Consider the following 12,803-nt stretch of genomic DNA (forward strand, 5'->3'; position numbering starts at 1 on the left):
AATATTGGTTAAAGAAAAGTACATTAATTTTGAAAAAACAAATGTTTATTAAAATATCAAAAAGTTAAAGACAGGAATCATTGTTTGCCATTGTTACTTGATCATTACATGTAAACACAGCTGTCATCACAGTACAGAGATGTCCTAAGTGTCATCTGTTGAGTATTTTCCAGTGTTATTATAGGTCACAATGAAGTAATGTATTATGTATAAAAACATGACTACCCTCAAAGTATTTCCAGTCTAAACTCCTAAGAACCAGATCATGGCTTCAGACTAAACACACATGGACCTTCACGTAGACACTATGCTCACACAGAAAGAAACTTGCCTTAAACAAAGCGGTTGGAGTTCTTTAACACAGGTGGAACTGCACTGTTTTCATATGTAAAATACATCTTTCAGTCTTTTACTGTATCTCTAACCAACAGCAGTGTAGCTAGTTGGTATTGCTAATTCATACACCCCAGCAGTTTCTGTAGACTTCTATGAACAGAGCTGCTGTGCTTTAAACCTTGCCAGTTGGCCTTGGCTGTAGAGTAAAAGTGCAGCCTTCTGGTGTTCACACTGCTGAGCGATTGTACGGTGTCCCTTCTCCTGCGAAGGAAGAGGAGTTGAGTGCTTGGACCTTGTACATCCGATGTGCCAAACTGCTGTCATCTCCATCTGGAGTCAGCAACCTGGAAGAAACAGATATGTACAGATTGGAGCATTACACAATATTTGGAGACATGTAAAAAGTAGAGCCTGCCTGGTAGTACATTTTTGAGGCCTGGTTACAAATGTGTGAACTGGCACTTTATATGTGAATATCATAGGCTTATCCCAAAATAAGTGTATAACTTGACTCTTACAAGGTGATTTAAGTACCTAAAAAAAGGCATAATTATATTAAATGCTCCTTTAGTGCATTTCATCAGGCAACTATGCATAGTGTTAATACTTTAGTACAGTGGTTCATCAATTTAAAAAAAAATTGAAATAAAGACCCAAAAAGCTCAATTACGCAGAGAAGTAGCAGCTTAATTCTGTACTGCCTGTTAAAGGCTAAAAGGACCAGTGTTCTTAGTTTCGGTGGTGAGTGGACTGGACTCCTGTTCCTGCTGAACTGAGCCAGTGGTTCTATAGGACTGATTATCAGCTCAGTAGGCACAGGAAGCCAACCCTGAATCTCTGTCTCTGTATCTCACGAAGCACTGGCAGCACTCTTTTCTTTTTTTTCTCTTTTTTTTCTTTTTTTTTGTCCTTTTCGCAGCGTCTGTAATGAAACAAATGCAATGCCAATTCAGGCTGCGTGTCAGGCAGCATTCCACATTGCAAAACCCACAAGAAACCACGCTCTGCCTATTTAAACCGTTCATATCATTAGATTAAACTAGGTGCTGAAAGGTGTGGATGACACACTGGAAACCCCACCACCGCACTGTCAGCAAGACCTCTGCTGAAATGGTAGGAGTTATCCAAAATTATCCTTACATTGTTGGCATGAAACTCTACAGGACTATTTCAGGAGTCAGATCATAAAAACTGGCTATAAATCCCTCAAAATCACATTCCTCCATCTCCTGCGAGAACTGTACATACACAACGCGTAACATACAACTGAAGAAGTTGCCAATACTTTGAAAAAAAGAATCTAATGCAAAAACCTTACAGCTATCCTCAAAAATATACTTACAATTAGACGCACAATCAACCCGGTTTAGTTGCATGAGGGCAGAATAGGTTTATTTTCGGTGTCTTTATACAATGTTGCTTTGTCCTTTTGATGTGCAGAGCACCATTTCCCTCCCATTAGAGTGTAATAAATCACCTTTTAGATACGGGCTCTGATGGCAATTCCTCTCTTTTACAGGCCTTTGATGGTCATTACTCTTTTAACAGGCCCTAAATATAGGTCTAAAAATGGCAAGCTCCACATGGCCCTCATTTCTAATTCACACATCTGTCCTCGGTTAGACGCCATTTTGTCGTTGTGAATATAGAGCACTATAATACCTCCTCATTCTGATTGCCAAAAAAAGAATGGGCAGTTTTAAAATACCCCTTTCAACCACCTGTCCCTGTTTTGATTAGGAAGCAATCAGTCCAGAGTTGGTATAAAACTGGACTCTCAAATGTGTTCAGTATCTTATGATGGTCTATATTCACATTATAGTCAAGGTTATTTATATATATATAGTTACTGTGGGTCGTTTTTAGAACCTTTCAAGTGTTGACCATGCATCATTTATTCCAATCTAATAGCAGTTATTGACAAGTTCGGTGCCACTGATGAGCACTATATTGACTGTAGCATGAGCTGGTTCTTTTGAGATGCTTTTTGTTTGGATGGATGATGCAAAATGAATAATATTTAACCATTCGACAACTATTTATTGCTGACGGATGGTTCTTGGTAAATAGTAAAGTGTCTATTAAACTTACAGAAATTCAAATTATAAGCGCATACCTCAGTGTTCATTTGTGTTATCTGGACTAATTTGGAAAGCATCTCTCAGTACACTCTGTCATGCTCAAAACAAATCACATTGTGTGAAACCCAATTGCGAATTCCTGCTTTTCTTATCAGTGGTTGTTACAGGATCACTGCTTTGTATCTCCTCTCTGAAGCAAAAATACGGGAACTTATATCCTGCAGTGAATCCACCATGAACAGTGGATTGCATTGTTGAGGTAAAACTGACATCCCTAAGCGCTGGACAACTCTGCATTTTTGTTGCCAACTTTCTATTTTTGATACCCCAGTTTTGTTTTCTTTCAGCTTTGAAATGTTCTCTGTGAGAATCTCTCTATTTTGGTATCTTCAATCTATGATTAGATCCAAAATCAATACATATAAGCCAGCAAAATGTTGAGTAGTGATAACAAGTGTCTATGTTTTGTCTTCCAAGTCAAAATATTCACTGAGACTGATGCAAGAAAAAGAGGATAATAAAGATGTAGGATGCGATGATAGTGATGATGATGATGGAGCAGGCCATGATGGTGGCCATTGTTGGAATTGATGATTATCTGTCAGCAGCATTAGCTATGTTTGGGTCTCCCCAGGCCTCATTAGTACTGGAAGTACAGTCTCTCTCCTGAGGTACTTGGCTCTTACCTTCAGAGCATACAAAGCAGAGTCATCTGCAAGGATAAGCTTTTATACTTGGTAACTAAAAGGAGATAGAAAGGGAGGAGTGGAAGCAGAAAGGAAGGAGGATAGATGAAAGACAGACGAAGAACAACAGAGTGGGAGAGCGCCGCACGATGCTCATTAGCAATGTTGCATATCGTTTGGGATATGTGAGGAGGCTTGTGCGTCTAATTCTTCTGAGTGACAAGGTCTCAGTGGAAAGTTTTTACAGACAAGCAACTGAGGCTCGTCTGTGAGAGGAGGTATGGACCAAACGGCAGAAAAGTACAGGATGAGGGGAAAGAGGAGGAGCGTGAGAGGAGATAAGAGAAAGAGGAGAAAGGTAAAAGAGGATGTGGGGCAATCAAGTCAGCAGCGTGAACAGTAGAGGACAAAGGGGAGGGAGTTCTGTGAGTGAAATGTGTAAACACACATTAGATAATTGAAGTGGAGAGCACACAGACGCCACTGTAAAAACTGGAAAGGGAATTTTCTTTTTCGCCCTCCTCTCGCACACATTCATTGTCCTCCTTTGTCTGCTTGTCTGGGTCATGCTCTCCTCAGGTGCAGAACTTAGCCACTGTGAACAAAGAGGAAATCAATCACTGTTCACCAATCAGCTAAGCTCTGTGCCTGGCTGGAGAGAAGATACAAAACCTGTCTGGCTGACCGACACATTCACACATCCAAGCGCACACTTACAAAACACCTGCATCGAGACACTCCGCCACCCGCACTGTCCTCCGTTCTGATCTTCCAAATTATTGAGGCTTCTCAAACACGCTCACACACACACTGTAAGATGATCTTTCATTTTTAGTTTTAAGTTTCTAGGCGAATAAGATGTATAGGCGGGGCTGTGGTTGCCATGGCAGCTGACTGGGTCAGGGCTGTGTGGTAATCCCTGGCAATGTGATTTTATCATAAGTCACAAATCAGCACGCCAGGAACCCTCACAACCCAGACATGAAAGAACAAGCTCTCCTCTATTCCTCCTCCTTTTTTGCCTTCATCCTTAAGTCCAGTCTGTCTGTTAGCACACCACTAACCTACAACACCCACAAATGAAAGATCTCTAACTTTCTTTTGTTCTGTCTCCGCTCCTTTCCCCTTACGCCTGCCATCAGAGCGCAGTCATGAAAGACCAGACCTGTAGCTCCTCGCTCCCTCTCTCACACTATATTTCCTTGGTTACCCCTCTCCTTCTCTCCCATTCGCCACGCTCGGCTAACCCGGCGATATGCCCCTCATTAAGCGGATCAAGAGGGATTCCAGAGGCATGTACTGGGGAAGAAAAGAACGAGGGAGTTAGCCGGCAGGAAAAAGAAAAAAGGACAGGGTTAGACCACCCTTCTCCTTTTAAAGGGTTGTGCTTTTTAGGCTTAAAAAAACAGAGCGGGGAGTGCGCCTTGACAGACATGTTGTTTTCAGTTAAAACACTTTCAGCCTGCTTCAGCCTAATCTCACTGTACTGAGGTCTGTGTGAGCGTGAGAGGGTGGAAAGGGGTACTGGGAGGACTGCTCAACTCGAGAAAGAACGACAAGGGAACACAAACTGAAATGTACAACATAAATCCATCTCCCAACAGTGCAATATGAAAAAGCAGTGAGTGTGTTGGTTCATCCATCATTTTAATTGGAGAGCGATCTGGACCTGAGCTGAGTTGACCGAATGATCTATTAATGTTTACAGAGGCTTGTTTGGTTCAATCCAATGGGAAGCAATAGTAAAAGTTGGGATATTCATCTCTAAATGCTTCTTTTCTTTTTCTATTCTTTTTTTCGGTGGTGAGGCTCCATGGGGAGGTGTAGTGAGGGAGTGAAGGATGATGACAAGAGATCTGCGGGCACAGACAGATAGGCGCTATATATGTGTGTGTTGTACGTATGTGTGTGTTGGTGTCGAGGAGATTTATCAGGACAGAGCCAGATGCTCAGCACTTGTCTAGAAAGCCTTTCACATCCTGTGCAAATGCAGAAAGCTGTGTGTGTCTGTGCGTGCACGTGTGTTTGTGTCTGAAGATAAAAGCCTGTCTTGTAGTGGCTTCGTCACGGCCTAAAAAAGGATTTGGAGCTGTAAGTCACTCAGGTTGATGTAGACGACTATTTAGCAGTGCCTCTTGATGCAGCCAAGGTCACAGACGCCTTGTTTAACCTTATACTGGGGGAGTGCTTGGTAATGATACAGCTGAATTTGGATTTAGTCTGATGGAGAGATGTGATCAAGATTTACTTTAAAGGGGTCATGTTTTGCTAAACCCACTTTTATTAGTCTTTGGTACATTTATTTGTATATTTAGGGACTCTAACAGTTCAATTCAAGTTTGAATTTGAACCCTCCAGGTGTTGCAAAGCTATCTTTATATTCATTTTGGCAAAAATCGAGTGGATTTCTACAACCGGTTTTAATTCCTCGTTACGTCTATAACTAGTTACGTCCCGACATTTGCACATATAAGGTCAAGGCTTCCGATGAACATTTCTCTGAGTACGTCATAACTGTTTGTCAGCGGCAGCGGTTCTGCTCTCTGGTGGGAGGGGCGAGGAGAAGGAAGTAAGAACCTGAAGAGTGGGGAACTAAAGCAACAGGTATTGAACAAAATGAGACATCGTCGCCTCAGACCTATCACTTTAAAGAGACGTAGGTTGAATGTGATGAATGGAACAGCTATGTGTTATTTAGTTACACTGTGCTGCTGCATGTTCATGTAAAGTTATGACTGACTTTTCATATGATTCACAATGTGACATATTGTATCTGTTGGCAATGTAAGGATGGCATATATTTATTTGTCACGCATTTACATTGTTGATCATGTATTTGTTTTTTTATTGACCACTACATCTTCAAACTGAGGAAAACTTTCATTTTTGAGGTTGTTTCTATAATCCAGACATGTGTCACACCTCTTTTACACATTACAGGCCTGATCGCTAAGAACACAAATAAAACTCCTCCGACTGGCCTCCTCGGCCCTCAACGTGCATTTTAGGGAATTGAGACATACTTTAAGATCAAATTCCAGATCAAAATCAGTCATCGAGAAGTAAAAGAGGTGGCAAAAAGGCATCAAGAAGAGCCTATAGTGTGTAATTTCTGGCACTTTGGGGTCTATTAAAAAAAAAAAAAAAAAAAAAAATAGTAACAAAGGATGCAGATGTCCATTTGCACACAGGAAAAGTAATGTATTAAAGTTCAGTCACATTATCCTTGGTGACACATGAGGATATTTCATCCTAATAGCAGCAACTGTTAACTAATATAATGTTAATTGCTAACTGAGATTAGTCACCTAATGTAATGGTAGATATTTACATTACAATCCTGGACATGTTAGCCACATGTTAGCCATATAGGATATGATACCCTTGACAGGTGACCAAAAGAAACGGACCATTAAATGAGTCAAAATTACAATTTCTCTGAATTTTTGTAAATATTTGTTGTTATGTAAGCACACAATAACATTATTTATAAGATGAGCCTATTTATTTTAATGTAGAAATGTTGCATATTATACCTTTAATATACAATATTACAGATACTGTCCATAGTTGGATTATTGTTTTTTACAGGAGCTGTTTAGTTGCCTGCAGTTATTATTTTACAGCCAGTGTCAGTAATAGCCAGACCGTTATGAAATGATCTCTATCTTCAAAAGAACATGCTCCAATCCTCCCTTCCTCTCCTTTATTTCTGTCTGTCTAAACCACAGATTTGTCTCTCTCCTTCATTTAGAGTGAGACCAATAAACCCCTCGCTGCTCTGAGTAGTCCAGAAGCCCAGTGGGAGACAGCTGTGGTTATGCTTACACACACACACACACACACGCACACACACACACACACACACACACATACAAACACACAGATACACAAAGGAGGAATTTCAGGGTCATCAGTATAAAAATCACCCCACATCGACTAGAGACTGTCCCGGGCCCCTTAGAAAACGCTCGCTGACCCGTTCTCTGCCTTTTTATCTTCCCTCTCCCGTTTGTTTGAGGAACACATTCCCAAATTCCTCCTCTGACAAACACATCCTGACGGCGCTGCTGTGAAACCACGGAAAAGGCCCCATTCTGAGTCTACAAACACACATGTGCATGTACACACGCACACACACAGTGGGCTCAGAAAGGAATGTGCAGTATAGGTAGCCAAGTGACTCAAGGGTGGACTGTCCGCTGGGGCAGATAGAATCAGGATCAATCCAACACAAAGCTTCCTTTTACAGACCTCATCTCACATAGAAAAATTAAAAACAAGATAAAACTGGGGTCTTTGAAGGTAAAAACTGATATTAATTAAATGATTATGGCTGCATTTTAGTACATTGCGATGATTATAAAAGAAACGTTTAAGTCTGTTTAAGTTAGACCTCACCTCTAAGCTTATAGGATCATCTCCTCCACCACTCTGCGTGCTGATTGGTCCATTTCCTCTTGGACCAACGAGAGGCATCGACGGGCCAGAGCCTGCTGCTCGGCGTCCTCTTGAACCATCAGCTCCCCATACAGATACACACCCATGGCCTGGAAAACACACACACACACACACACACACACACACACACACACACACACACACACACACACACACACACACACACACTAGCTGTTTATTTCCTCTCAGTATGAGTCAGGGTTTAAGAGATGTGTAAAGTTTTCATCGCATCGTACACCGTTCATTTTAACAGTTGTGTGTGTTTACTTGGTTGTGAACGAGGAAGTGTTCCACATCCCTGTAGGCCTGAGTGTAGCCATGTTTCACCACCAGCTCACACCAGCGATGTCTGACCTGAATGACAAACCAGAAAGAACAGATAGAAAGGAGATAATACAGATATTGATTAGTGTCAAAAGTTGATTCAATGTCATAATAGAAAAAGTCAAAAATGGTGGCACAAAAACACATGACCATTATGTCATCAAATATTCAGCGAATAATATTTGATAGTGGTGAAGCCACCTGAATACTACCCCACACACCTTCTCCTACAATGCAGAGGGGGGGGACTCGCACATTCGAGGCAATGTTTGGTTGACCCATTCTGAGAGTTTTGGGATACATTCAGACAGCAGGTCTTAATGCACAATTCAGATTTTTTCATATACACATTAAATGCGACTTCTGTCAGTTTTGAGTATGAACTGAATGTGACCCTGAAGTGACCCACATGCGCAAAAGAGGCCCTGATGTAATACGTGACCTCGCAGGCACGCACTGTGTTTACGGAAGTAAGTGTGTTTTTCCTGCTGCTCCTTCTCCTAGGATGCAGAATTGTGACGTTTATCGCATTTCAATGACATAAAGGTCGGATAAATGCGACCTGGCCATTCGGACTGAAGTTGGATTGCAAAATATCAGATGTGTATCGGATTTAGGAGCACATGTGAAAGCGGCCTGGGTCAGATTTGAAAAAATCGAATTTGTGCTGTTCAAACTGTCTTTAACAGATTGGATACAGGTCACATATGGGCAAAAAAATCGGATTTGGGCCACATTTGCCTGCAGTCTGAACGTAACTTTAGTACTAACCCTAATATATGTGCAGATACTGTCAGTGGTGATAATACGCCTTAAGACTGGATGTCAGTTTCCAAAAGAAGACGACAGTGTGGCAAAAATGGCTACATTGCTTCTTCTGTAGATAAAAACTGTTCATTCTATGGTCAAGAAAACACAATTCTTCTTGTATGTAATTATACACTAATGTAAACATAAATGTGGATGTTACATTCCATTTCTGTATTTAGATCCTCCTACATCCATCTATGTCCCACACTCTGGAACTTAAATGTTCTATAAATTCTTCTACTATATATCTACATATTTGTGATTTTACTGTGGCTGTTTTCTGTCAAAAAGCAGAGCTGACAAAGTATCTGCTAATACAATAATTTAACATGAATCCTATAAGGCACAGTGTTATTTTGACTGGCTGTTACAATAACCAGCTGTGAATTTCTGTATGAAGCAGTAAAGTTGATGGTACCATAAGACAGATGTGTATAAACAATGGGCTTCATACTTTTCTCAATGAGTGATACAGTCTGTGGACACAGCATTGATTTGTTGGTGGTTTTGGTTGTCAGAAGTGTTTTCTGGTACAAAACTTCCATTGCTGTTGACAGATTGAAATATTAATTCTACATATAATCCCTCAAAACAAAAAGAAACCAAGAAACAATAAGGAAACAATTAAAGTTTTGTGTTAAAATAAGTTCACCACTTTGATGCCTTAAGGCAGCAAATTATATTTACAAATGCTTATTCTCAGTAATTTATGTGAGCTAAAAGTCTTCCAAAGGCTGAACGATGGTTAATGAAAATCATTTCAAATCTGCTGTTTTTTGCATCTGTTTTTAAACTGTTAATTTTTTTTAAATATATATGTTTAGCCTCTATTTTCATGCTTGTGGTCAGTGTATTCTCCATGTATTAATGTGTCCAGGTCTCTTTAAATGCCAGAAACAAAAGACAAACTGCTTATCTGATAAGCTCTGAAGACAATGACTGTATTCTTCCAAGATCGGAGGATTGAACAGATGTGAACTTTGTTTCAGGAAGAAAACCCTCTCAGTGTAAAGTTGGTGTTTAAAAGTTCTACTGAAGGCTCTGACTCGGTGCGTTTGTATGTTCAGTGTGCCCATAGGTGTGTTTTTACTGTAGTGTGTGTGTGTGTGTGTGCATTTGTGTGTATGAAAGCTAATGCCTGGCCTTTCTTCGAGGGGATCAATAGGAGCTCTGTTGCCGCGGTTACAGGAGAGATCAGAGACTGGCTCTGTCCCCGCCTCAGCCATCATCCTTCATCATCTGTTATGAGCGCGCACATGCATGCAAGTGTGCGTGTGTGAGTGAATACACAGTGCGTGTGTGTGTGTGTGTGTATGGATGTAGGAGACAGAGTATGAGGATGATAAAAGAGACAGAAGAGCGATAAAAATCCAGATGAAAAATCTTTTAGAGCACTGTCACTACTTTAAAGCCTGACAGTTTCTCCTGGTCGGTTTTTCATGGTATTTCAATTTCCTCTATAACTATCTTCACACACTGAGGATAATAAACTAGTCCTTTGGAGAGTACAGTGACCAAGTGAAGGATTCTTGCTGATTTATTCCATTTCAACCGCTTAAGCCCTGGCTATTTCACCACCACTGTATTTTCTTATACTCATTTTAACCGTCTAGAAATATATAAAAAAAAAAAAAGGAGCCAAGTTGATCTAATCTGATCCAAACTGTAAATGTGTGCACACTCTTAAAAGGTGTTTTGGCTCGCTTGCTTGTCTGCAGCGTTGCCCTCTACCTGTTTATGCAAAGAATGGAGATTAAGCAACGCTTCACTGACAACAGACACTATCTAAATCTACACATTACCTCCACTACCTGCTAAATAAACACAAATGTAATTAGTCTCAAAGGGGCTTTATAGTTTCTCTTTCATGCATTTAGAATCGTTATTTTCTGCACATTTATTATGGAGGGTTTCTTGAATTCTATAAAAAAAAAAAAAAGCAAAAGGTGGAAGTTAAACACTGTGAAGCATACCTCCTCTACCTTTTTACCCACATAGGAAACTAGGATTTGTGTGTGTGCATGTGTTTGTGTGTGTGTGTATAGTATCTGTGCCAGGCCTGCCCTTCTGGCCTGCGTAGCCCCAGCAGCTGTTCGCTGTGCGGGGTTACATTCCTGGGGAGAGCCCTGGGGCAGAGCAGCTGCCTGGTGCACCTCTCCTTACCCCCCTCCGTTTTTTTTTTTTTTTTTTTTAACTCAGTTTCCTCTCGCTGGGCCTCTCTCTCTGACAGCACATGCAATTACACAGTGACATTCCTTCATTTATTACTGAAGCCCCACGCCTCCTTCACCCTCCACCTCCACCACCACCACCATCATTCCCGACACACATTCACACCACAACTGATACTGTACTCTGTGTGTGCTGCATCTACCGTGACCAACTTGCATCTTGTTCTCATTTAGACGTGCAAAAGTATGTTTGGTGAGAGGTTGCACGTGCGTGGTTGTCCATAGTAAATGTTTGTACATTTTTAGTTTTATATAGTTTTTCCATTTTGTTAAAGTAGTCTCATAAGTAGTTTGATTTTCTGGAGGTCAATGTTTCAGGTATTATGAGGTAAATCTTGATTTACAGAAAACTGGAATTTACTGAAAAGTGTAATGTCAAAGAATGCATGGAAGGAAAACTAAGGTTATTTTACCTGCAGTTCTGTTTCTATGTGTTTGCAAATGATTCCATTAAACTTTTTATTTCAGTTAAAATATATTAACTTATATTAACATTAACTAAATTATAATCCTGGTATCATGCCATTCAACCACACACTCTTTTCTGGGGCCAAAATGTTTAGAAAAGTAACATAATTAGCTATAAAACCAACAAAATACGGTTCATTTAGCTCTTATTTCCTCCTTGTCTGAGCTCCACCACACTACATAATCATAACCATTATCTTTGTCCTACCTGTCCCTTTCCACATTACATGAATTAGCCTTATAAAGGCTTTGAATGTTCATGGTTTTTGGGATTTTCTTTCCTTGCTGACTTCAGAGGATGTTTTTGTTTTTAGTCTCTGGGCCTTTGATGCCCTCTGAGACTGCTATCGAGAATAAAAGCTATACAGATAAACTTAAGTTGACTTTTATTTTAGTTTTTTTCTTACACAAATTCTGGTTTCCTCTCAAGTTTTTTTTTCTCTTTTCTTTACTGTGCTGTCTCCTCTCCTCTGCTTCATAAGTTGCGGCTGGTGAACTCAGACAGGTCTTCTCAGTATCTCCAGTCACTGGCGGAGTAAACGTAATCTAGAGACTAACACACAATATGTTCTGTGTGTGCGTGTGTGTGACCGATGGATGGCCTTCGACTCAGACAAAAAAGCGTGTGCGCTCTCACCAAGTCAGACATGTGCTCACGCAGCTACACATACGTACGCACACAGTCACGCAGCATCGCACATCACATGAGGCTCATATGAAAGGAAGTGGGCCAAAGTCACGCACTCTCTCATATACATGCAAACACATGCTCTGCTTCACAGACGCACTCACACATGTATTCATAGTCACTCACGCTGTTCACAGAGTGGTCCCGCTGCACGCACACCGGTAGTCAGCAATGTATTTCCTTTCACTATCTACTGTACGTGCACACGCAATTCATACACAAAGAAACCTAAGTTTGCACTTCCATCTTTGTAGAAACAGGCTTTTTATCACTTTTTACTGTACACATCTAACTTTTAATTTGGAGCTACAGCTTGTACTGAAACATATTTGGCACAGATGGCAAAAAAAAAAAAAAAATCTGTAACAGCATGCACTAAATACTATCATCAGATTTGGTGGTGGTAATGAGGCAATATAAGTGATTGCTACAGCTGATTAAAGAGTAAAAAAATCACAACAGGATGAAAACAATACACTCAATGCTGCATTTGTTGTAGCACAATGCATGCTGAGTGAAAATATTACTAACCGCCTTTCAGAAACCCGAACACTCACTCTCCAATCCAATATTCATCCGCTCTAAAAGCTCTCATTAACTTTGAGGTAAACATCTAGGGCCTACAGAGGCCAAACTGTGCTCTGTCTTCTATTTATCCAAGAATTTTAAACAGAACCATCATCAATCTTCTGAGGAAGATGCCGCAACAGGAAAAAAG

The 12,803-nt window shown here is 40.5% G+C and overlaps 1 protein-coding gene across 1 annotated transcript in view; it reads right to left on the reverse strand.

Moving 5' to 3' along the window:
- Window positions 1-26: 26 nt before the first annotated feature.
- The window catches only part of aopep (aminopeptidase O (putative)), a 76,851-nt gene continuing 64,074 nt past the window's right edge, over window positions 27-12,803 (reverse strand). The window contains exons 16-18 of the mRNA XM_030144038.1: window positions 7,832-7,918; window positions 7,505-7,653; window positions 27-680 (exon numbers count right to left, since the gene is read on the reverse strand). Coding sequence (XP_029999898.1) covers window positions 7,513-7,653; window positions 7,832-7,918 — 228 coding nt within the window. The 3' untranslated portion in view covers window positions 27-680; window positions 7,505-7,512. The remainder of the gene's footprint in view (window positions 681-7,504; window positions 7,654-7,831; window positions 7,919-12,803) is intronic.

This window comes from Sphaeramia orbicularis, chromosome 9, assembly GCF_902148855.1.
Source record: "Sphaeramia orbicularis chromosome 9, fSphaOr1.1, whole genome shotgun sequence".
NCBI classification, from domain to species: Eukaryota; Metazoa; Chordata; class Actinopteri; order Kurtiformes; family Apogonidae; genus Sphaeramia; species Sphaeramia orbicularis.